General features: G+C 39.9%; 1 protein-coding gene and 1 long non-coding RNA gene across 2 annotated transcripts; both read right to left on the bottom strand.

Annotated features, from left to right (window-relative positions):
* Window positions 1-370: 370 nt before the first annotated feature.
* On the bottom strand, window positions 371-2,471 carry LOC138892404 (uncharacterized). The gene is made up of 5 exons (XM_070176116.1): window positions 1,995-2,471; window positions 1,708-1,914; window positions 1,058-1,542; window positions 781-908; window positions 371-522 (listed from the first exon to the last, which is right to left on the bottom strand). The coding sequence occupies exons 1-5, from the start codon at window positions 2,469-2,471 to the stop codon at window positions 371-373; spliced, it is 1,449 nt and encodes a 482-aa protein (XP_070032217.1).
* Window positions 2,472-13,416: 10,945 nt separating this feature from the next.
* LOC104091906 (uncharacterized) lies at window positions 13,417-16,574 on the bottom strand. The gene is made up of 2 exons (XR_011407805.1): window positions 16,376-16,574; window positions 13,417-14,465 (listed from the first exon to the last, which is right to left on the bottom strand). It is a non-coding gene; the product is annotated as an uncharacterized lncRNA (long non-coding RNA).
* Between the last annotated feature and the right edge of the window lie 8,319 nt (window positions 16,575-24,893).

The following is a 24,893-nucleotide window of genomic DNA, read 5'->3' as shown; positions in this document are numbered from 1 at the left end:
TAAGATGCATCTCATGTTTCATTGAAATTCCTCCGGCCCATTGACATTCATCATATCTTTTCACAAATTCATTTGTATCCTTGTAGAGAGTGGTCCAATAGTAACCATAGCTTAGGACTTTAGCCATCGTTCTCACTCCACCATGATGACCACTATATGGCGAAGAATGACAAGCTCCAAGACTATCACCTTACTCTTCCTCCAGCACACACCTCAAAATCAGCCCATCTGTGCAAATCTAAAAAAGGTATGATTCATCTCAATAGTAGTCTTGACAATCTTTGTTGAGCTTCTTTCTTTGGTTTGAAGAGAACTCATACAGAATGATACCACTCACAAGAAAAGTTTCCAAATATGCGAACAACGGTACCTATTTCATTGAAAGTGCCAAAAGTTGCTCATCAGGGAAAGTGTCATAAATTTCAAGGCCATCATGCGGCCTACCCTCCTCCTCCAAACGAGACAAGTGGTCCGCTACTTGATTTTCACTTCCCTTTTTATCTTGGATGTCAATGTCAAACTCTGCAACAAAAGCACACATCTCATTAACAGAGCATTAGATTCCTTTTTGCTCATAAGATAGCGAAGTGCCACATGATCTGTGTGGACAATAACTTTGGCACCTATCAAGTACGAGCAAAAGTTCTCAGTAGCGAACACAATATCAATGAGCTCTTTCTCCAGAATGGTATAATTTACTCAGGCACTATTCATGGTCTTACTAGCATAGTAAACTTGGTGAAAAATGTTGTTGACATGTTGCCCCAACCGCTACATCACTTGCATCACACATAAGCTCGAACGGCAAACTCACATTTGGAGAGGTAATAATAGGAGTAGTTGTCAACTTGAGCTTCAATAGTTCAAAATCTCTCATTAAATCATCATTGAAATGAAACTTAGCATCCCTATCAAGGAGATTGCACAATGGGTTCACCACATTAGTGAAATCTTTGAGACAGTGCCAGTAGAAACCCGCATAGCGCAAGAAACTCCACACACCCTTCACCGAGGTAGGGGTGGAAGCTTAGAAATAACTTCAATCTACGCCTTGTACACTTCAATGCCATTCTTTGAAATCTTATGGCCAAGGACAATCCCTTCCTCAACCATGAAATGACATTTCTCCCAATTGAGAACCAAATTATTTTCCTCACATCTAGCCAACACTTTGTCCAAATTTGCAAGACAATCATCAAAACAATCTCCAACAACCGAAAAGTCATCCATGAAGACCTCAAGGTAGTCTTCCACCATATCCGTAAAAATATCCATCATACACCATTGAAAAGTTGCCGGTGCATTGCACAAACCAAAAGACATCCGTTTGAAAGTAAAAGTACCATATGGACATGTAAAAGTGGTTTTCTCTTGATCTTGCATAGCTTCATTAAGCCATCTTTGATTTTCAATGGATGGTTTGGAACCATCCTCCAACTTGATCTTATGCATGCAACATGCGGGGCTTATACCCCGAATGCCCGCCAAATTCCACCCAATAGCTTTCTTCCTCTTTTGCAGCACCGCCAATATAGAATCAACCTGCACGTTAGTCAAACAAGAGGAAAGAATAACCGATGATGTAGAACGAGGGCTACGAAATCCATACCAAAGGTGAGGTGGCAATGGTTTTAACTCCAAAGCAGGTGGCTCTTCAATAGAAGGCTTTGTAGGAGAAGTCTTCCTATTCTAAAGATCTAATGATACCTTCTGGGGTGCAAAGTTGTACGACCCCATTCCTTGCAAAGAGTTCACACATTCCATGAAACCATCCTTCTCATCATCATCCAAGTTGAGCAAAGCGACTTCCAACATATCACCAACATTGGTTATATCATATGTGTCATCAATAATTACATTGGTCACTATGTCCACAAAAGAACACACGTCATTGCTATTTGGTTGTCGCATAAGCTTGCACACATGGAATACCACTTGTTCATCACCAACCCAGAAAGTGAGTTCTCCGGCTTTCACATCACAAAGGGACTTACCGTAGTAAGGAAGGGCCTCCCAAGAATGATAGGCACTTCATAATCAACCTCACAATCTAGAATAACAAAGTTCGTCGGAAGAATAAACATATCAACCCAGACCAACACATCCTCAGTCACTCCCAATGGCCTCTTCATGGTACGATCGGCCATTTTCAACCTCATAGATGTGGGTCTTGGTTTCCCAATCCCTAAAGTTTTGAACACCGAGTAGGGCATCAAATTGATACTCGCCCCAAGATCAGAAAGTGCTTTGGCAAAATTGGCACTTCCAATAGTACAAGGAATTATGAAAGCATCGGGATCCTCCAACTTAGGAGCCATGGAATGAACAATTGCACTCACTTGATGCGTGACCTTGATAGTTTCAAAATTCATCGACCTCCTCTTGGTCATAAGTTTTTTCATAAACTTGGCATAACCGAGCATTTGTTCCAAAGCTTCGACCAATGGTACAATGATGGAGAGAGCTTTCATCATTTGAATAAACTTCTTCAATTAATTCTCACCATTTTGATTAGCAGGTCTTTGAGGGTAAGGAGGTGCAGCCTTTGTCAAGGGTGACTTAGCCTTTTGGACTACCGGTTTTGGTATGTCAATAATGTGTTCCCTAAACGGGTTCACCTTTTCTTATGTCTCCTCCACACTATCATCAATATCAATCTGAACCTCATCACATGCTTGGATACCATTACGTGGGACTTCCTCCTTTTGGATCACTTGGTCATCATCCATATGTTGCCTTTCATTTGAGGTAGGTGCATTTCCGCCTCTTCCACTACTTGTGATAACCGCTATGGCATGTCCCGTGTTGTTACCACCCTTTGGGTTTACCACTGCGTCACTTGGTAGTTCACCCTTTGGACGGGTATTAGGAGCTTGAGATATTTGACCCATTTGAACTTCAAGATTACGGATTGATGTGGTATGTGAGGCAAGTTGGGCATTTGAATCCTCATTCTTTTCCATCATTTGCTTGAACATGTTATGAATACGGCCCATTTTATTGTTTGAAGAACTTGAACCATGGGAAGTATAAGGAGGTGGGTTCCTAGGTTGTTGGTACATTGGGGGCCTTTGAATACCCGATCCTCGATATCTATGATTGTTATTGTTTCCCCAATTTCTTTGATTATTGTCTTCCCAATTCCCTTGGTTGTCGTTGTTGTGCCAATTCCCTTGATTGTAAGAACCCCAATTGCCTTGGTTATTTTGAGAACGCCATTGATTTTGATTGGATCCTTGGAAATTGCTCTATTGCCCTTGGTAATTGTTCACAAATTGTACATCTTCTTCTTGCTCTTGATAGGAATCATCTGGGTCAAAGCTACCATCATCTTGTGCATAATTCTCCACTTGGAATTGAAATTGTGGACCCTTGGTCCTCTTCTTTTTGACCAAGACATTCACCCCTTCCATAGCATGAACTTGCTTAGGAGCTTGTACTTGATGAAATTGGGCCTTAGCAAGTTGAGTTATGGTTGTGTTTAATTCGGCAATTTCTTGCCCATGGTCTTGTAACTCTTTATGAAGAGAATCATGTTGGGATCCCCTTGGGGAACATTAACTTGGGATTAAGTGGAAGAAGTTTCCACCATCTCATCAAGAATCGCACATGCCTCCGCATGAGGTGATGTCATAAAATTGCCTCCGGCCAATTAATTGACCACGCATTGGTTCGTAGTATTAATACCACAATAGAATGTTTGTTAGATCATTTTGTTAGTCATATCATTATTTAGGCACTCCTTTACCATTTCCTGATATCGTGTTATACCCCATATTTTCATACGTGAGAGTACGTCGTAAGTCAATTGACGTAAGCCCAGAAATGAGATCGTCTTTGAAAGTACATAATGTAAGTAAATAATGTTACCTTGGAGGTTAAAAATCTTTAATATCAAGGATAACAAGTACCAAGAGGATTGAAAGGCTTAGAAGCTAAACAAATTGAAGAAAATAAGTTTCGTCGAATGTCGGCAAGTTGGAAATTAATCAAATTCTCTTAATCCTCTTTATGATTTTCCCAAATATAAAAGAGTTACAATTAAGAACAACCAATTTATGCCAAATAGAACCCACTTATCCCTAAGCGATTTTATTAAACAAGGTTTAAAGCCTTGAGTTCTTGCTATTCAATTCTACCAAAACCTAACCCACTTTTCCAAGTAAAGATAGCGTAAAATGACACTAGTCAATGTTTGCAACCATCAACCATAAATGAAGAATGAGAAATAAATAGAAATCAACCAACCATTACATATATATTCAATGGTAAATACCCATTAACATTACACCCATTTAGGATCCACAACCTTAGTATTTAAACTTAGCTACTCATACTAAAATAGAAAAACAAAGTAATAAATAAAGTCATGAAGCGTACAAAAAGGACAAAGTCTTGGATTCTCTCTCAAAAGCATCCAAAATAATAGTGTATTCAATGCTCTAAGTGTAACCTCTTTTTTAGACAAGATGGTCCACAAAGTCATTCTATTTATAATGGTAAAAAATTCGTGGACAAAAAGTGACAAAAATGACCTTGCAGATAATGTTTGCCACCATACAATGGGCCGTAGAACGCATTCGCGGTCCATACATCTCCCCTTTTCTCCGCAGATCAGATCACAGAGTTTTCCAGTTGTTCATCGCATTTTGGTTGTGCGGCCGCATATTGTACCGCAAAATCATCTTCACTCGAAACCGTTTTGCATTTGTGTGATAACTATGCGGTCCGCATATGCGTTGTGCGACCGCAAAATAAACCAGGTATTTGACTCTCAGATATTGGGGTGGTCTTTTTCACTCTGTGATGGATCTGCGGTCCGCACATCACTTTTGCGGTCGCAGACCTGCCGCATTTTTGCCTTTCTATGGGTTTTTGTCATCTTTTTCATGTTCTTGGTTCTTCAAGTCTAGTTTCCTGCAAAACATCAAAACTACATAAGAAATGATTTATAATGCTTTAAAGGATGAGCTAACGTCTATGTAATTATTATCAAAAGTGCAGCATTTCTAAGGCATATCAACACCCCCAACATAGACTCTTGCTTGCCCTCAAGCAACTAAAACATCGCCATACTAAATACTAATGTACTTCCGACTGATCACAAAACTGCAATGACTATGGATGGTGCTGGCTGTTAGCTAACAAGCATGTAACTTCCTTTATTCACCCTTCTTTAAAGAAAAAGACCATTTACCTGTTCAAATAATTAGTTTGTGAGCTTCGAGCCTCAAGAGCAATGGCAGAGTGATACCAATAGCTAGATATGCACTTGTATCCTACTTCAAGAAGCCTAACTTCTGTTAAATCTTGAAATTCATGCGTGCTCACAACAAAGAAAATCCCCAACTCAACAAATATGTACAGGGGATACAATCAAACAGTATTGCACTCAGAAAAAAGGCTAAGTGCTACAAGTATCAGTCCATATGATTGCCCTTATTTTAACTCATTGCAATATTAGGAATAATTGGTTATAGATCAAAAAGGACTTTTTACGGGTTGTAGTGTAAGCTTCGGGATGAGTTGGATGAATATTTGGAACTATAGTGTCTGTGCCTTCCTTGAACGCTACACACATTCTTTCTCGAATAGAACACAATGCCCATGTTGATATCTAATTGCTACTATCTGCCCACCTTGTAGTTCATGACCACTCCCTAGTTACTTGCCTTACCACGTTTTCTCAGCACTCCATTTTCTTTTTCTTTTTCACTTTTTCTCTTTTTTTTGAAGTGAGTATTTCATGGTTTGAGGGAACGTGAAACTTTTTGTTTTGGGTACGATGGCTCTAGACTTAGCCGTTCGCTTCACTCTCCACAAGCTCAAAAAGATTAGATTTTCCACACATTACCTTATTCTATTGTTTCCTAATTTAGACCAACACCAAAAACTTAGGCTTAAAGTCTCATCCATAACATTCAAGGAGGGATGGGTTCAAAGAGGGAGTAATTTCACAAAAAAGGGGTAACGGTTTGTAATGTGGTAGCCAAAAGAAAGGTTAAAGGCTCAATGGGGGACAACTAGGATAATAAGTGCCCAAGGGAGGTCAATTTTGCCAAAATTAATTAGCAATCACAAAGATAGCCTAAGATCATTTAAACAACGTATCATCAACCTGATACTTCCATTGAGAAACCAACCGGGCAAGTTCAAGATATTACAAGTTGAACACATGAATTATTTACACAAATTCTCACCGCTCACGACGTATGAACTGCTCGAATCAGCATAATTTCAGCCCTCAAATGAATGCAAGGCAAGTCAAAGCTTCATCACATGATATTTGAGATTTTAAGTAAGGAGAAAGACAATGAGCGAGCCTCGATTTCACAAAAAATGACTGACTATTTATTTACGAAACTTGAAGGGTGCAATTTATTCCACAAAAATTTATCACATACTTGAATCTAGAACAAAATCACTAAACAAGTTAAAATGTTTCATGATACAACCATGGTTATACAATTACACCCTTGGAAAAGAACCCGGCAAAGAAAAACAAATGGGAATTCATTACTATACACAAATCTACACTATTAAGACTAAGAGTTTATATACAAGTTGCAAAGGTCGACTTGCTACCCCACCCCTAATCTAAGAGCATGCATTTGTCCCTAATGCATTGAAAAAGAAGAGCATAGTTTAGGGGCTTCCCAGGGCGTACTAGGCTCTTGGATGGGTTGGAATATCTGAGGCGGCCGGTTGGCCGGGAGCTGACACTGTGGATGCAATGGGTGGATCCTCTGACTGGGTAGTAGGTGGATCCTCTAACTGGATAGTGGTGTCTGAGACCAAAGTAGGAAGCTCTGCCAATTGCGGAGCCAGGTCCTGGACCTGGGAGCCGCTGGCCTCACCTGATGATGGTTGTGTGGTCGTGGTGGTAGCCCTAGCCCTATCTTCACATCCGCCTCCTCCTCACCCAACTCCTATGTAGAAACAACAACATTTTTGCCTCTATTGTCCCTCTGATCATCACCCTCCTCCAATATCTGCTCCTCATGAGACTCTTCATATTCCTCATCTGAATGATCATCGGTGTGTGCAACGGAACCCGTAGCATATGAGATGCTAGTACCATGTGCCTCCTTAGCTGACAGGAGATTTGTGAAATCCAGATCAAGGCTTGGTACGTGGGAGGTGCCAGTGCCATGCTCCCCCTCCACCGGAAGAAAGGTGGTCAGGTCAAACTCCAGTGTCTGCATCTTAATCAACTCCAACATGAGCTCATCTGCATCCTTTTTGAGTTGAGGCATGTCCCCAGCTCCACCTCGCTCAACCTTCTCAAGGAGAGCTTCAAAGTGGTTGAGTTGATCCTCATATGATAGATGTTGCTTTTGAAGGTCACTTACTGAGGTTTGGAGCGCGGCCAATGCTTGTCGGATGAGCGATGGAAGTTCTTTTGTCAGTTTGTCTACTTTGGCATTTGCATGTTATGCCAGTAGACAAAGCTTGGAAAGTGCAGGCAGTGAGACAGGTGGTGTCGCAGTGGCTGATCTGGGAGTAGATTTGGAGGTAGCTGGTGTTGAAGAAGTGTCTGATACTGATGAGGTAGCAAGTGTTGCTGAAGAGGGCGAGGCCGGAGGGAGAGTGAGTGATTGTTTTTGTGGATCTTCGACCACCTTCTCTGAAGCATCACTGTGCCAAGTGATGTAAATGTCCTGAACAGTTTTTACTATGCGGTCATGTTTTGGGAATGGAGGAACCTTTGCGTCTTCACACAAAGCATGGATTAAGCATGGAAAAGGGAGCGAGGTTTCTTTCTTGTTTTCCTGGACACCAATCTCAGGGAATATTATCTGTCCCAAATCAATCCTGATACCCGACATGACGGAAGCAATAAGGATTGCCTTCTCTAGACTAATGTCGGTCTCATTTCTCATAGGCATTATACGAGAACAGACAAAACTTAGCCAATACCGGCCTTCTTGGGTGAAATCCCTCTTGTGAATCTTCTAGCGTAGTGCAATATAGGGTGGAGTTCCCTTGTATATGAAAGAGGCTACCCAAGCACGCTCAAATTCCTTATATACAATCTTTCCATCAAATTCTGCCATTCCTGGTTCCCAAGATTCAAAATATACATCATTGATTGATTGGGAATCACAGAATATTTCAACTCATCGGACTGTGATAGAGTTCAACTATACACGGTTTCTCTTTTGTTCTGAGGTCCTGGATGCGGCATATGCAGCATAAAATTCCCTAACAAGTATCTCATTGTACTCCCCCGAAACCTTAGTAAAGAACTTTCATCTCCTATTTTGGATAATTTCTAGCACATGGGGGTAGTGTTATTTAAGACCGTTCAAACTCACCTACTTTTCTTCGAGGATCTTTCTTTTTGCCAGGCCATCTCTGTACAGAGTCCAAGAGTCGGTGATCCTAAACCTGAGATCCTTACCACTCTTTCTGCGTACTTCGGCCTGGAGATCAACTAGTGGCACAAGGTCAAGATGTGCCTCTTCCTCTTCAGACTGGGAGGCAGGCAAATATGAATTTCTAGATGTGCCAGGCCATTTGCATTGGGATTGCTGTGATTATGGGCTTATAGTTGTAGCCCGTTGCAGCCCGTCTCTTTTCTCGAGTGGTGGATACTCTCGATGCTAGGGATTTCCTTGGTGACATCCCTCCCAATTAACGAGAAGTGAGTACATGGTAAGGCATGTGTAACATATGGCAAAGAAATGAAAGACACAAAATGTTCTGCGGAACGCATATGCGATCGCAGAACAACTCTTGGATGTGAATCGTGCGAGTAGGGTGAGCCTTTCTATTTTTTTTTCTGTGTTTTTCTTTTGTGTTTTGTTTTCTTTTTTTGGTGTTAGAGTAGATAGACAAAAATGAGAGGGAGAAAGAAATTAGGGTTTAATACCTGAGGGTTGTCACGCCCCAAACTCGGGGAGCGCGACCGGCGCTCAACCGAGAGAATCCGGCCGAGCAAGCCTGTTAGATTTTCTTCTACCCAAACTTATCCATGAAGAAATAGGAGATGTACTCCATTAATCAAACACTGAAAAGATTTTATTAACTTCCATTTCATTCCCATTAGCAGCTTCATTCATGATTTCCAAAATATTACGAGTTTATAAAATTAATGAAAAACATGATTTCTAAATACCAACATTTATAGTTCAATTCCAAACATCAACCACAACCCACAACCTGTCTACGGAGTCTCTAAGTACAATATAAGAGTAATATGGAAATGTCGGCAATAAGGCCCCGGCTATACCTCAAAACACAGTACATGAGAAACAAAAGATACATGACTCTGAAATGAAGTGGGGCTCACCAAATCAGCTGAAAATATTGTACTGCTATCACTGATCAATGTTGCCTGCTGTAAAACCACCTGCATCCATTAAAGATGCAGCGCCCCTGGCAAAAGGGACATTAGTACTGTCGAATAGTACTAGTATGTAAAGATAAAAGTCCTCTTTCAAAATAGAATGACAATGTAAGAAAAGACAACACATAGAAACGGCAAGTCACAATCAACAATATCCAAATGTCCAGTTAAAAGATAATAATTTTCAAAATACGAACTTCATATATAATTTTTGGTTGGGAGATCATTAGCACCAATATGCCACCATCTATGTTAGCACGACGTCCGATCACGCCCGATCGGCTAGACCATCTCCCCACGAACAATGTGGTTTGATGAGTCATGTGGAAGAAAGTTGTTACCAAGAGTAGTACCACCATGTGCGCAATATGGCATCCGATCTCCACCCGATCAGCTAGGCCGCCTTCCCACATATGCCGTGTGGGTAGACTTTTTCAATTCACAATTATTACCAGTTTCATCCCAATTAAGGGGAATAATATCAATCCACCCCTACACCGGCACGTGTAGTTTCAGGTGTGGGCCTTATGACCCACCCTTCTTCGGTTTTACTAATGATGCTCCCAAAAATATTTTAAATTTGATTTGCACACAAGGTAACATAAATACAATTGTACTCACCTCAACATTTTTCACATTGTATAAATTCTTATTAGTATTTCCAGACACTCACAACAACAATATTTTCTTCGCTCATTTGGCCATTCACAAGATTCTTTATTCCTGGCACGATGGCCGTATTTTATATTCCACACTTTCACCTCTTTTAATTTCAAAGATCACCATCAAATATCAACATATAGAATATTTTAGCAATCATATAACTCAAATTTATTAGTAATGGGAACTTTAAACATACAAGGCTTCCTCCCAAATAATGGGGCATATCAACCAGCAATACAAGCACACATCAAAATCATAAGCAATCAATACACCATTTATTCGTGCAATACTCCTTCCGAAAAATGAGAATATACAATCTCAACACCTGAGTATGTAAGAACTCGAATCACACTGGATATATTTTTTAAAGCAAAGCATTAGTTAAAGCAGCCTCTTATGGGCATGAATTGAGTACAAAAGCTTTTAGGCAATTCTATTTTCGAAATAGTTTTTAAACAATTGAGTCGAGGCTCATTTCATATTCCTTATCGTATCCTGTCAAATCATTTTTGCTATTAGCCACAATCATAACTTAAATTCTTGGCACGTTGGCCACACATTATACCCCCAATTTAATTATTTCATTTCCAACCATCTTCATATATTATCAACAATTAGACATTTACAATCAAGACTTTAGGTACACATATGAGCAATTAAGAGTCTTAAGAGTATTCAGATTTTCTCACATAATTTGGCATACTAGCTTTCATTTGAAATACGATTCAGGCCATGACATTTTAATACGCAATCCATACTTTGAAACTCAAGGGAACATTATGGAATTCGATTCTAAGAGAGAAAGTTTAGACAACATACCTCAATTGATCTTCCTTACACTCTAAAATATTTCGAAAATCTTAGCAACTTCAATCTATTTTGAAAATATAACAAATTGAATCAAAATTGGGAGGATGATCATGGTTCTAGCCCATTTGAGAATTTTATCAAACACTAGGTGTGCATTAAAGTTCTTAAGGACCTTTTGCAAAAGATTTCATCATTCCCCAACCTATTCTCTACCATTTTTAGCTCACAACCTTTCCACATTCTTTGATAACACATGCATACAAGATAACAACTCTCATACCAAAGAATTGTCTCTCTAACTCTCCCATTTTTGTAAATTTTCGAAATTGAGAGCTAGGACATAGATTCTTACCTTTGGGATGAAGACTTCCTTTGTTAATCCTCAATGATTGGGCAAGAATTGATGGATAACAGGTCGAAGGTTACTCCACCACTCTAAGAACTCTCTCTCACTCTAAAGTATCAGGTTTTGCTCAAAAATGGCCCCTTACATCTATTTTAACGAAGTAGGGTCGGGTTTTAAAAACCCAAAAATGAAGCTTTAGAACAAGGTCTGCGATCGCATAATTGATATGCGGTCCGCATATCGGCCGCATACTTTGGCCTCCAAAACTGAGCGTGACTGACCCGATCTGCGGTCACTATGCGACCCGCAGACCTATTCTGCGGTCGCATTAATGCACTGCAGAACGCTTCTGCAGTCGCATAGTGCACCGCAGAACCTCCCTACGAAAAATCCCAAAGCGGGATATGCGATAAGAGTGCAGCCCGCAAAATAATTATGCGGTCGTATAATGGCCTCAAAATTGACATCAAAATAACCCAGAAAACTGACCCACTCTGCGACTATTCTGCGGTCCGCAGAGTGATTCTGCAGTCGTAGAATAGGCCGCAGAAATGCCTACTTCCGCCTAATATTTTTTTCAACTTTCCTGCGCACTGTTCAATCCAAAAGGTCCAAACTATGGCTCGCAAGCTCGACGTGAAGAATTTCTACTATTATTAACCTCTATGCCTGCCCCAGCATCACAGAACCCCAATTTTTAGGAATATTTTCACGAGGCCTTACAAGGGTTTTACGGTGAAATTACCATTGCGTAACAGATTATGCGGTCGCATATATGTGTTGTGATGGATTAGTACCTGGGTGGTGTGCAACAGATATGCGACCCACTTCTGCTATCGCAGAATCATTTTGCGGGCCATAGAAGTTGAATTTTCTCCGCATTGTTTAGGGCCAATTTGTATGGTGTTCCAAGGTAATGCTTCACCCTTTGTCCATTTACTTTGAAAGTTCGAGTCCCGTTTTTGGATTCTAATTCAATAGAGCCATAGGAAGACACACTCACAATTTTGAATGGGTCAGACCATTTGGATTTGAGTTTGCCCGAAAAGTACATCAATCTTGAGTTGAAGAGTAAGACCCATTCACCACATTTGAATTCCCGCTTCAAAATCTTATTGTCATGAACAAACTTCATTCTTTCTTTATACATGGCTGCATTCTCATAGACATGGAAACAGAACTCTTCCATCTTGTTGAGTTGTGTCATCCTTAGATCAACAGTTTTATTATTTCAGAATAGTTTAATAAGTTGTATCGCTTACTTGAAGGAGGAAATGGAAAGCCATTATCTGGATTAGATGCGATTTCTGTTAGAACATGTGCATCATGTGCTACCCCTTCCTATCCGGCATAAATACAAGTGAAGACCATGTTAAAGTCACATATAGCTAAAACATTCTAATAACATTTACCCTTTCCTCTTTCTCTGTAAATAATTTGTTGATTAGCTGGAATAACTGCATGTACAAATATCCCATCGAGTGCACCTATTTCTCCCTGCAAATAAAAATAATAATTTTATGTTATGAGTTATGAATTTTTTTCTTACGAAGTTATCTAATTATTTTACAGCACATAATACCTTGAAAACTTTTCGTAACTTTTTATAAGCGCCAGGAATATGTGGATTTGAATCAGATGTTGTAGATGATATCATCTCTTTTGCAAATAACATCATTGCTTAACCTCATGAAAATATTTGTGAACCGTTTGCGAAGAATGTTGAAATCTTCTTTTCATAACTACTAAACGCTCATTATGACCTATAATGGTCAGAAATATTGCTATCTTTTCTTCGACAGAAATATGTTTGCTATCTATGAGCCATCCTTTATGTCTAAAATGTTGACATAGCCGAACATATGCATCATGGGACATGTGCATCAGTTCTAAACACTTTCCACTAGAGCCGGACAATAATTATTGTGTGTACTTTTCACCAGATAAAAATAATGTTAGATCTTTATTCTTTTGGATATTCTTGAGTGTAAAATAATTTTTACACCAATACAAGCTCATCAACGCTAATGCTTGATCCTCAATGTCCATGTCTAAATTGTTGTAACAAAGAGAATGTATAATATACAATAGTAAGCATAACGTAGTATGTATTTGAAAGATATAAAAAGTTACATAATCACAATAAATTAATTAGTAAAATAATACCATACACATCAAATATACTTCAAACAAGATATTTAAAAAAAGGTATATCACAGATCAAAAATGTTATGCAAGCATAATATAATATTAAAAAATAAATAAGCATAATAGATAATAGTTGAAAAAAACAAAAAAGGTAACATATTATTAACATCTAATTAATAATCTAGCTAATTAGCAAAATCAAAGAAGCCCCACTTTTTTGCCCACGGTCTTAATCCAATTCTCTAATTTGTCGACCTCTGTAATGTTCATCCATGCTTTCCTGTAGTTGTCACCTTCACAAAGTATACTAACAATTGCACTATATAATGGTTCTTCTCATCCAAGTTCTTCTAATTTTTCGATACACTCTTCAATGTCATGCCCGCTATTATTTTAACCAATAACTCTAATGCAATACTCATCTTCTCTTCAATGTCCAATTGAGACGATACAGATTTTTTTTTTCATTCCCAACGGTTTCTTTTCAATTGGAACTGAAGAATGAGATGGATAATCAGTAGGATCTCCATCATTCTTATTACCAACGAGATCTTCGACACTATCAAGCGTATCTACATCTATAGTAGTAGATATAGAAGAGACACTGGGGCGAGGATATGTATAGCTTGGACTCCAACCATGAATTCATGTTGATGTAGAACCCTCAAAAAGTTTTGTACAAAGATCTGGGAAGGGTAGAGGCGAAGTCTTCAATGCCTTTGCTTTTGGATGAGCCTATAATAAAGAGATTTTTAATATGTACGTCAAACATTTTTCTTTATAGAAAAGAAAAGAAAAGTTAAATTACTAGATAATGAACTAATCTTTATGTACTCGTCTCACTCACTATTAGACATTATAATGGTATTGGTGGCTGGGTCATAAATATTGCTAGTCTTTTTAGTTATTGGCAATCAAGCTTGATACTTTTCTTTTAGATAATCATAGTGATTCTTCATCTGCTTTTGTGTAACGCTAAAGCCATGAGAAGTCTCCAAACCTAGTACTTTGTTCCATGAATCTGCCTTTAAACTACTTCCAAGTCTCCTGTTTAAGGATATTTCTTGAATACAACTTTCTAAAAAATTTTTACTACATCCATATTTTTCCAACTCACTCTTGAATTTTTAGTAGATTTTTCCATAGCTGAAATATAAAGTAGTAATAATTATAGAATATGAAGCAGTGTCACTTTTCTTCAAAAACAGATAAAAGAACTACTAACCCTGCACTTTACTAGTATTAAACCAATTGCAAAGAACTCTTTGTTAATAACACAGTTACACAGGAGTCTTCTATTGCGGGTTGCCTGCCTTGGCAAAGGAATTGAAGAAGCTATCACAAGAATTGACTTACAAGACATCCACGAGATTTGAGTTCCACAAGGAGTACTTTTGAAATAGCAAATTTCGCAAATAAGCGACACGGTATACATCTTTTTTCTTTTTATTTTTTGTAATTGTCCATAGATCAAGAGGAATGCATGTACTAATAGACATTGATTCAGAGAAATGTAAATGCATATATCATACAAGTTACAATAGAGAAAGAAATTAAAAGAGTGGAGTTTTATCTATGGGAAAATGTAAATATTTATCCTTTTGGGATCTGCACAAAAAGATATTTCAACTCATACAAGAAAGCAATCATGTTTGTCGTTACAGTGTCAATTACATCAGAACAATATTGTCCCACTAGTATGCACCTATGTGCAGGGTGTGAAGAAGGATATATCACATCCTCAGTGCATGTGTGAATATCACTAAGCAGCATGTGTGAGGATGAAGAGGATAATTAGAGAAAAGAGCTCAAGAGAAGGAAGTAATATGGAAAGAAATAAAAGGGAAGAAGGTGTGATGTTGCTTTATGAGGGGTGAGTACATGACAAATCAAGCTACTACAAGGCAGTTATATCTATCTAAGTGTCATAACCAGTGATAGAAAGGATTATTTTCTTACTGCAAGATAAATAGATTGTCTCGTGTATTTATTTCTATATTTTGTTATTATTTTTTTCTTATGTTGTCAAAAGGTCCAATGACATCAGAAATTACAGAGTGGATGAGAGCTGTCAATAAAGAATACTGCAAAAAGTTGATATATTTTTTTTTGCATCAAAGACAGGAAACAGTGTAGGCTATTCTTTATAGAGTCGTAAATTATATTTTATCGGATGTTTACACCAAATTAATAAGTGTTGAATAAAAATAAGTTATTACCGTGACTCAATATATGTACCCACGTAACACAATCCACCATTAAACTTACGTACAATCCTGACCACGCTAAAAACCAAGCGAGTCACGACAACTTTCAGACACCCGCTATACCAACACTTCCTGCTTAATAGTATTCTAATTCAACTAAGCGAAACAATCTTGACCTGGTGTACTCCCAAACTTAGCACACAAGTACACGGCTAAATTTAGCAGCAAGCAAGCAACTAAATGACACCATTGCCTGGTCTCATCTTCTCTTGAACGAGTTCTCTGTGAACCAGAATATTTTAGAATAAAGAAAGCACATGAATTCCCAACAATCCTCCACCCCTGTTCCTATAAATATTAGCCCAGGAGATGTAATTTTGTTTGTTGATACAGAGAGAGATTCATCATATTTACACAAATTTAGACATTTCATGAAAACTTGATTAGAAAAGATAAAACAAAAATAATCTCTTATCAAATATGAATATGTAGATCTTAATACAACTAAGACAAGGTTTTTGTATTTTAATAAATAATACAACTAAGTCAATATATTAATTTTGATGTGGAAAAAGTAATAAGTATCTAACATAACAGCACGTAGGAGAGATCATAGTTACACAAACATCAACACTAACGAAAGCAAAAGCGGTGATACACCAAAAACATTATCAAACCTACTCCTCCATAAAGCAAAATATGCAGAAACATATTTCAATAGTGACCAACGAAAATACGACTTGAGATCTTGAAACTCATATAATTATAATTTTTTACAAAATAATAGGCAAGCATGTTGCGAATTTCATAAAATAATAGCAAAATACTTTCTAAAGGTTAGAATCTTACCTGTTCAAGAGAAAAAAGAATTGGATAGCCGACGATAGATGGAGAGTGAGAGATAGAGGTGAAACTTTATGCACAAAAGATGAAGAAGAAAGCGTGAAATTTGCTAAAATATAGCTTTATTGTTGAGTGAATAGTTGCGAAAATTGTTGAGTGAATAGTTGCGAAAATAAAGTTTATCATTTTTTTAAGAGTCTGAGCGCCATTAGAATTTGGTGTGGGTCTGTTTCGGTCAGATGCATTTAGACCTATTAAAAGTTTTTAAAAGAGAGAAAACAAATAGACCTAATGGGCTGGATCTGAATAATTAGGGTTATGATCTAAAAAAATGCACTTAAAGGTCTGGATCCGAATGATTAAGATTCGGACCTCCATTAAGTGCAAACAAATGAGGCCTACGTATCCCAATTCATTCCGAAACATCTCCGGAACCAAACTAACTACCTTGGTAAGTCACATAACAACAAAAGAACATATAATAAGAAATAAATGGGGGGAACAGGGCTACAATACTCAAAACGACCGGTCAGGTCGTTACATTCTCCCTCCCTTAAACAATCTTTCGTCCTCAAATGGGTACAGAATTATACCTGGGGTCTCAAATAGGTGTGGATAGCTGCTTCACATCTCCCGCTCGATCTCCTAAATAGCCTCCTCGACTAGTTTAACTCTCCATTATACTTTCACTGAAGCTATATTCTTTGGCCTCAAATCTCGAACATGCCGATCCAAAATGGCCACCGGCTCCACATCATAAGTCAAATCCCCATCTAACTGAACCGTGCTGAAGTCCAAAACATGAGATGGATCACTGAAATACTTTCGGAGCAGGGAACATGAAACATTGGATGAACATTTGATAGACTAGGTGGCAAAGCAAGCTTGTAAGCCACCTCTACAATCCTCTTATGCACCTCAAAAGGGCCAATGTACCAAGGGCTCAACTTGCCCTTCTTTCCGAACCTCATAACACCCTTCATGGGTGAAACTCTGAGCAATACCTTCTCTCCCACCATGTAAGCAACATCACGAACCTTCCGATCGGCGTTACTCTTATACCTAGACTGTGCCATGTGAAGCCGATCCTGAATAAACTCAACCTTTTCTAAAGCATCCTGAACCAAGTCAGTACCCAATAGCCTAGCCTCACCCGGCACAAACCAAACAACTGGAGACCGACACCACCTCCCATAAAAGGCCTCATACAGAGCCATATAAATACTCCTTTAGCAGTTATTTTTGTAGGCAAACTCTACAAGCGGTAGAAATTGATCCCAAGAATCCCCGAAATCCATGACACAAGCACGTAGCATATCCTCCAATATCTGAATGGTGCGCTCGGACTGTCCGTCCATCTGAGAGTGGAATATTGTACTCAACTAATCCCGTGTGCCTATAAAGAAGTCTGAGAAACCACGCAAGCTAGAACCCGACTAGGCTCCGAAATATCAAACCTCATAAACTAATTGGACAAGACATGAACATCTAATACAAGCAGCCTCTAACCAACATGAATGTATGCAAGGCTACCCATACTTACTGCCTTTCTACTGAAGGCACCGACCACCACATTGGCCGAATCTTCTATGCATTGATGATGGTTGCCGACTCTAAATCATGAACGGGGTAGTTCCTCTTATAAGGCTTCAACTAGCATGAAGGACAAGAAATCACTCTACCCTCATGTATCAAGACATACCTAATACTGATCTGAGAAGCATCACAATACATTGTATAAGAACCCGATGCTAAAGGCAAAACTAGAACTGGAGTTGTAGTCAAGGCAGTCTTGAACTTCTGAAAGCTCTCCTCACACTCATCCGACCACCTGAATGGAGCACCCTTACGGGTTAACCTGTTCAAAGGCGTTGCAATGGATGAGAAACCTTCCACGAAGCGGCGATAATATCCGGCGAAGCTGAGAAAACTCCAAATCTCAGTAGCTGAAGACGGTCTGGGCCAACTCTCAACCGCCTCAATCTTCTTTGGATCCACCTTGATCCCCTCACTGGACACCACATGCCCCATGAACGCCACCGAACTAAGCCAAAATTCGCACTTGGAGAACTTAGCATAAAGCTTCTCCTCCTTCAACGTCTGTAGTACAATCCTCAGATGTTGTGCATGCTCCTCCTGGCTACGAGAGTACACCAAAATATCATCAATAATTACTATAACAAACGAATCAAGATATGGCTGGAATACACTATTCATCAGATGCATGAATGCTGCTAGGGCATTGGTCAACCAACAAGACATCACAAGGAACTCATAGTGACAATAACGGGTCCTGAATGCCATCTTTAGAATATCAGAGTCCCGAATCTTCAACTGGTGATACCCAAACCTCAAATTAATCTTAGAGAACACTTTAGCTCCCTGAAGCTGGTCAAATAAGTCAGCAATGCCTGGCAATGGATACCTCTTCTTAATTGTAAATTTGTTCAACTACATATAGTCAATGCACATCCGCATGGTACCATCCTTCTTCTTAAGAAATAGCACCGAGGCACCCCCAAGGCGACACACTAGGCCTAACAAATCCCTTTTCAAGAAGCTCCTGAAGCTACTCTTCAATTCCTTCAATTCTGCTGGTGCCATACGATACAGAGGAATAGATATGGGCTGAGTTCCCAACACCAAGTCAATACAAAAATTAATGTCCCTGTCGAGTGGCATGCCCGGCAGGTCTGCTAGAAATACATCCAGAAAGTCTCGTACAACCGCAATAGAATGGTAGGAGTATCGGCACCAACATCCCTCACAAAAGCCAAATATGATAAATACCCCTTCTCAACCATCTGTTGGGCCTTCATATATGAAATCACCCTACTGGGGACATAGTCGAGAAAACCTCTCCACTCGATCCTAGGTAACCCCGGCATCGCCAACGTCACGGTCTTAGCGTGACAATCCATAATAGCATGACATTTCACGTCAAAATCAACAATACTAAGAAATAAAAGATCACCTCTCATCTACAGTCCTCCAATGGTCACCACACACGACCGATACACTCGGTCCACAATAATAGAATCACCTACTGGCATAGATACATGAATATGCAAAACTAAGGACTCACGGGGCATATCCAAATAACGATTAGAATATGATGATACATATGAATAAGTAGAACCAGGGTCAACTAATATGGAATCATCCATGTAGCATACTAAGACAATACATGTGATCACTGCATCTGTAGCAACAACCTCTGGCCTGGCGGGAAAAGCATAGCATCAAGCCTGACCACCACCTGATCGGCCTCCCCCTCTAGGGAGACTTCTAGCTTCCTGAGCACTACCCCGAGCAGGCTGAGCGGGTGGTGAAGTAATTGGTGTAGAAGTCATAACCATCCCCTCTTCTAAACCACACCTCCAAAACAACGGGGACACGGCCTCTACACATGTCCAAACTCCCCGCACTCGAAGCAACTCCAATCTGCCAATGGTGGTGGATACTGGATCGGACCCCAAGAACCAAAATAGCTAATAGAAGAACTTGGTACAGATGAGCCCCGAAATGAAAGAGCACAAGATGAACTCTGATCTGGGAGGGCAATGAGAGATGACTGACCCGGACGAGCACTGTATAAACCATGGCTAGCTGATGCACCACGATGAATGGTACGAGCCATCTGTCCATAACAAAAGTGCATACCAAGACCACGGCAAGTCCGGAGAAGGGATCTCGCTAATAACTGCTGAACTAGGCAGCCTACTGTGGTGGGAGAGTTGCGTCTACCTGTCTATCAGGACCTGCAGCACGACATGCAACATTCACAAATAAAAGGGATGTTAGCACGAATAAAGTGCCAAGCATGTAATGTAGGAAAGCATAAATAAGAACAGTAATATAAGCAGGGATAAAGAATATACAACCTACGACATCTGAGTGCCTCTGAGGGCGATTGACATGAAATGTATGATACATATATGTATATATACACATATACTTTTAAAAACATATACCTCCATGGGCATCATCATCATCATATCGTACCCGGTCGTAATAGGCTCGGTAAAAATGTACCAGGCCATCATAAAGATCGGTTGAATCGTACCCAACCACGTGGAGCTTGGTAAAACCTAAATGATCGATGGTTGCATAATAGGTGCCGTACCCGACCGACCATAGCGCGGCTCATCAGGCCTACAAGGGCGACGCCTGTTGTGGTGGGACTATCCCCTAGAAGAAACATCGTTGAAACGACCTGAACCACGATGCCTCTTGGACTCCCTCTCCTGACTATGGACCTGCTCTAGCCGCCTAGAAATATCAACCACCTCGGCGAACCTAGCACCTGATGTAGTCTTCCAAGTTATGACGAAGCACAATCCATAGTTGAGGCCATTAATGAAACTCCTAATCCTCTCCCTCTCTGTGGGAACCAACTAGATCGCGTGATGAGCTACCTCTAAAAATATCATTTCATACTAGGTCACTAACATATCCTCCTAGCGTAGCTACTCAAAGGGCCTATGCAACTCCTCTCTACAGGTTTGTGGAACAAACTTCTCTAAGAATAGAATTGAGAACTCATGCCACGTAAGTGGTGCAGCGCTAGCTGGCCTGCTCAACTCATAGGCCTCCCACAATCTGAATGCTACCCCCGATAGCTGAAAAGTAGTAAATGATACTTCATTAGTGTCCAGAATACCCGCCGTGCAAAGGATCCGCTGGCACCTATCTAGGAAGTCCTGAGCATCCTCTAACTCATTCCCACTCAATGCTGGAGGCCTGAGCTAGTAGGACCCACGGTGTCTGAAGTCCATGAACCACCTGCTTTGGAGTACGGGCAGCAAGAGTCTGAGCACGTCCCCCGGCCTCAAAAGTGGCTGGTGCGGCTAGAACTGAAATCGCTTGAACAAGGCTAGTGCATACAGTCAATATCTAGGACAAAGCGTCCTAAAGGCCTAAAATCACAATGGGTACAGCTGTTGCCTTAGCCGGTCCCAACTGGCTCAACCACATCTGGTATTTTCTCCTAAGTTAGAGCAATTGGTGGCTCCAGAGGTGCTGCTCTAGCTGTTGTACGAGCTGCACCTCGGCCTTTACTGCAGCCCCGGCCTCTTGCGGCCCTAGTTGGTGCTACTGGTGTATGTCCACCCGATCCGGTAGCATGTGTCCTCACCATTTGTGAGAGAATAGAATAATAGAAGTTTAGTTTTCGAAATCAACAAATTCGCACGACAAGAATACAAGAAAGTGAAGTTTCCTAACGGTACGGTAGCCTCTCGACTTAAGTACAGACGTCTCTGTACCGATCCTCAAGACTCTACTAAGCCTTCTCATGATTCGTGAGACCTATGTAACCTAGGTTTTGATACCAACTTGTCACGACCCAAATCTAAACATGTCTTGATAGTGCTTATCACAGGACTAGGCAAGCCGACAATTACAAAATAACTACGCAGTGTAAATTAAAAACATGATGTAATAAGTTTACAAGTGAGAAATCTCATAAACAATCGATAAGAATAAATTCTAGTCAAATACAAAATCTCCAAAATCCGTGTGTCACCTAGTACATGAGCTACTAAATGTCAACACAGTCAAAACTTCTAATACAACTGTCTAGAAAGATAGAATAGTGCTAAATAAACTGAAGAAAAGAAGAGTCCACGTCTGTGGACGCCATAGAAGCTACTTCAATAGTCTCCAAGCAGGTAATGCACCAAGTCTAGCAACCACCGGGTCCAGATGTTCTTGGATCTGTACACGAAGTGCAGAGTGTATTATGAGTACAACCAACCCAATGTACTCAATAAGTAATACAACTAACCTTGGGCTGAAAGCAATGATGATCTTACAAATGTACAGTCCAAATCCAGATAATAACAGTATGGATATAACAGGGAATGACAGTAATAACTCAGAAAAATCTCATAATCAGTTTGTACACAGTACATCAATGTTGACATGCTTTCACGTTCAACAGTTTAGGCTCAATATTGATAAAACATGCCAAGTATAGCTAGCATGAGGAATGTTACATCTATATGTCTGCATGTCAAATATGCATGACAAATGTAATGCAACACAGTGATAAACTCATATAATCACACTCTCTGAGTATTTAACCTCACTCAGCACGCTCAATCGCTCAGCACTCTCAATTCCTCGGCACTCTGAATCACTCAGCACTTACACTCGCACTCGACACTCAATGGTACTTGCGTTCACTGCTAGTATGTCAAACTTCGGAGGAGCGGATCTTGCCCAAGTGCTAATATAAGCCAACATGGAATGTTGCGACATGCAGCCCAATCCCATAATGAATGAATAAAGCCTATTGCGGCGTGCAGCCCGATCCCATAAACATGATCTGTAACATGGAGCACAACTCAATTTCTCTAACACATGGGGATTACATGAATAACAACAAGATTTGATAACTACACAGTACCACAGAATCAACCGAGTCACAATTATCACGGTGCGCACCCACATGCACGTCACCTAATATGTGCATAACCTCAACACCAACTACATAACACGCAGTTCATGGATTAATACCCTCAGTACCAAGTTTAAAAGTATTACATACCTCAAACCGCACAAATCACAATTCTAGCAAGTCCTTGCCTCCTGAATCAGCCTCCGAACAACTTAAATCTAACCACAAATAACTTAATACAATCAATACAAGCTATAGGAATCGATTCCATACGATAATGCTAAGTTCTTTAACCAAAGTCAAAAAGTCAACTAAAAAGTCAATCGTGGGCCCATGTCTCAAAAACTGACCAAATTTACAAACTCTGAACACCCATTGAATAATGAGTCCAACCATACCAAAGTCACATGATTCCGACCACAACTCGACACTCAAATCCCCAAACTCTAACTTAGATTCATGAGAATTAGGTTAAATAATCAATGGGTATTCGAAATACATGGACAAAAGTGATCAAAAATCACTTAACTCTAGAAATCTAGTGAAAACCTCTTCAAAAGTCGCCTCAATCCGAGCTCTCAAAGTCCAAAAATGAAGAAAATACTCTAACCCTCGTCTTTATGTATTCTGCCAAGCCCCTCGCACCTGCGATACATTTCACCGCTTATGTGTAAGCCACTTAATCCCCTGACCTAGCGCACTTGCGGTCCCATCTTCGCACCTGCAGTCGTTCCATTGCTTCTGCAGTCCCCAACCCTTCAGTCAATATCCGCTTCTACGGAACACCTTGTGCAGGAGCGCGTCCCCTTTTGCGAATTCACTTCCGCACATGTGCTCCTATGCTGCCTTCCCATTTCTTGCATCTGCGTGCACCGGGCCGCTTCAACGGCTCTGCACCTATGGCCCTTTTCTCGCAGGTGCGGTTGCACCAGACCTGATCACACCAGCACTTCCACAAGTCCAAAATTCAATCCGTTTTCAATTTGAATCACACTCGAGGCCCCCTGGACCCCATCCAAACATACCAAAAAGTCCTAAAACAAGATATGAACTTAGTCGAGGCCTCAAATAACAGCAAAAACAAGAATCTCACCCCAATTCAAGCCTAATGAAACTAATGGATTTCCAACTTCTACAATCGATGCCGAAACCTATCAAACCAACTCTGATTGACCTCAAATTTTTCACACAAGTCATAAATGACACAACGGACCTATTTTCAACTTTTGGAACCAAAATCCGAGCTGGGTAACAACAAAGTCAACTCTCGGTCAAACTTCTCAACTCTCCAAACTTTAACTTTTTCAACTTTCGCCAATTCAATCCAAAATCATCTACAGACCTCCAAATCAATATGCGGACACACTCCTAAGTCCAAAATCACCTTATGGAGGTATCGGAACCATCAAAACTCCACTCCGGAGTCATTTACACATTAATCAACATTCGGTCAATTCTTTCAACTCAAGCTTCCAACCTTGGGATTAAGTGTCCCAATTCATTACGAAACCAACCACCCCGGCAAGTCACATAACAACTAAAGAACACATAATAAGAAATAAATGGGGGAACATGGCTACAATACTCAAAACGACTATATGGGTCGTTACGATTATAACTTGGTAAATTGATTGTCAATGTGAATTTAATTGTATGCAGTCATTATATCATATTCTGTTGAGTTGTTGGTAACATAACAATTTAAATAATAGAATTATTGACATGCTTTATCCCATGTGCCTCTTAAGATATAATTCGCTATCTCACTCAGTGTCTTATTATTTTAAATGGTTATCGCCCTTTTACTATAATTCGATTCTCCAATTATACTTAACACACTGTTGATCAGTTACCTTACATTAATTGTTATCACATTTCTCTTTTAACAAATTCTATACTTAATTCATTAATTTAACTGATGTGTTGTTTTGTTTAAATATGACATTTTACTCAATTCATTAATTTCTAAACATGTCATGCCCCGACCTCGGGGAGCGCGACCGGCGCTCAACCGAGATAACCTGGCCGAGCAAGCCTGTTAGATTGCCTTCTACCCAACTCACCCATAAGAGAAGATAAACTTCATTAATTAACACCAAGAGGGTTCACGAACAACATTAA

This window comes from Nicotiana tomentosiformis, chromosome 5, assembly GCF_000390325.3.
Source record: "Nicotiana tomentosiformis chromosome 5, ASM39032v3, whole genome shotgun sequence".
Classification (NCBI taxonomy): Eukaryota; Viridiplantae; Streptophyta; class Magnoliopsida; order Solanales; family Solanaceae; genus Nicotiana; species Nicotiana tomentosiformis.
This window is presented reverse-complemented; position numbering and strand designations above follow the sequence as displayed.

Bases quoted from the DNA above. Each gene is read 5' to 3' on its own strand.
- LOC138892404 (XM_070176116.1), bottom strand. From the start codon at position 2,471: ATGAAAGCTCTCTCCATCATTGTACCATTGGTCGAAGCTTTGGAACAA. The intron at 1,543-1,707 runs GTATCATTAGAT...ACTAACGTGCAG, and splicing joins ACAACTTTGCACCCCAGAAG to GTTGATTCTATATTGGCGGT. The intron at 523-780 runs GTGATGTAGCGG...CTTTTGTTGCAG, and splicing joins CGAGCTTATGTGTGATGCAA to AGTTTGACATTGACATCCAA.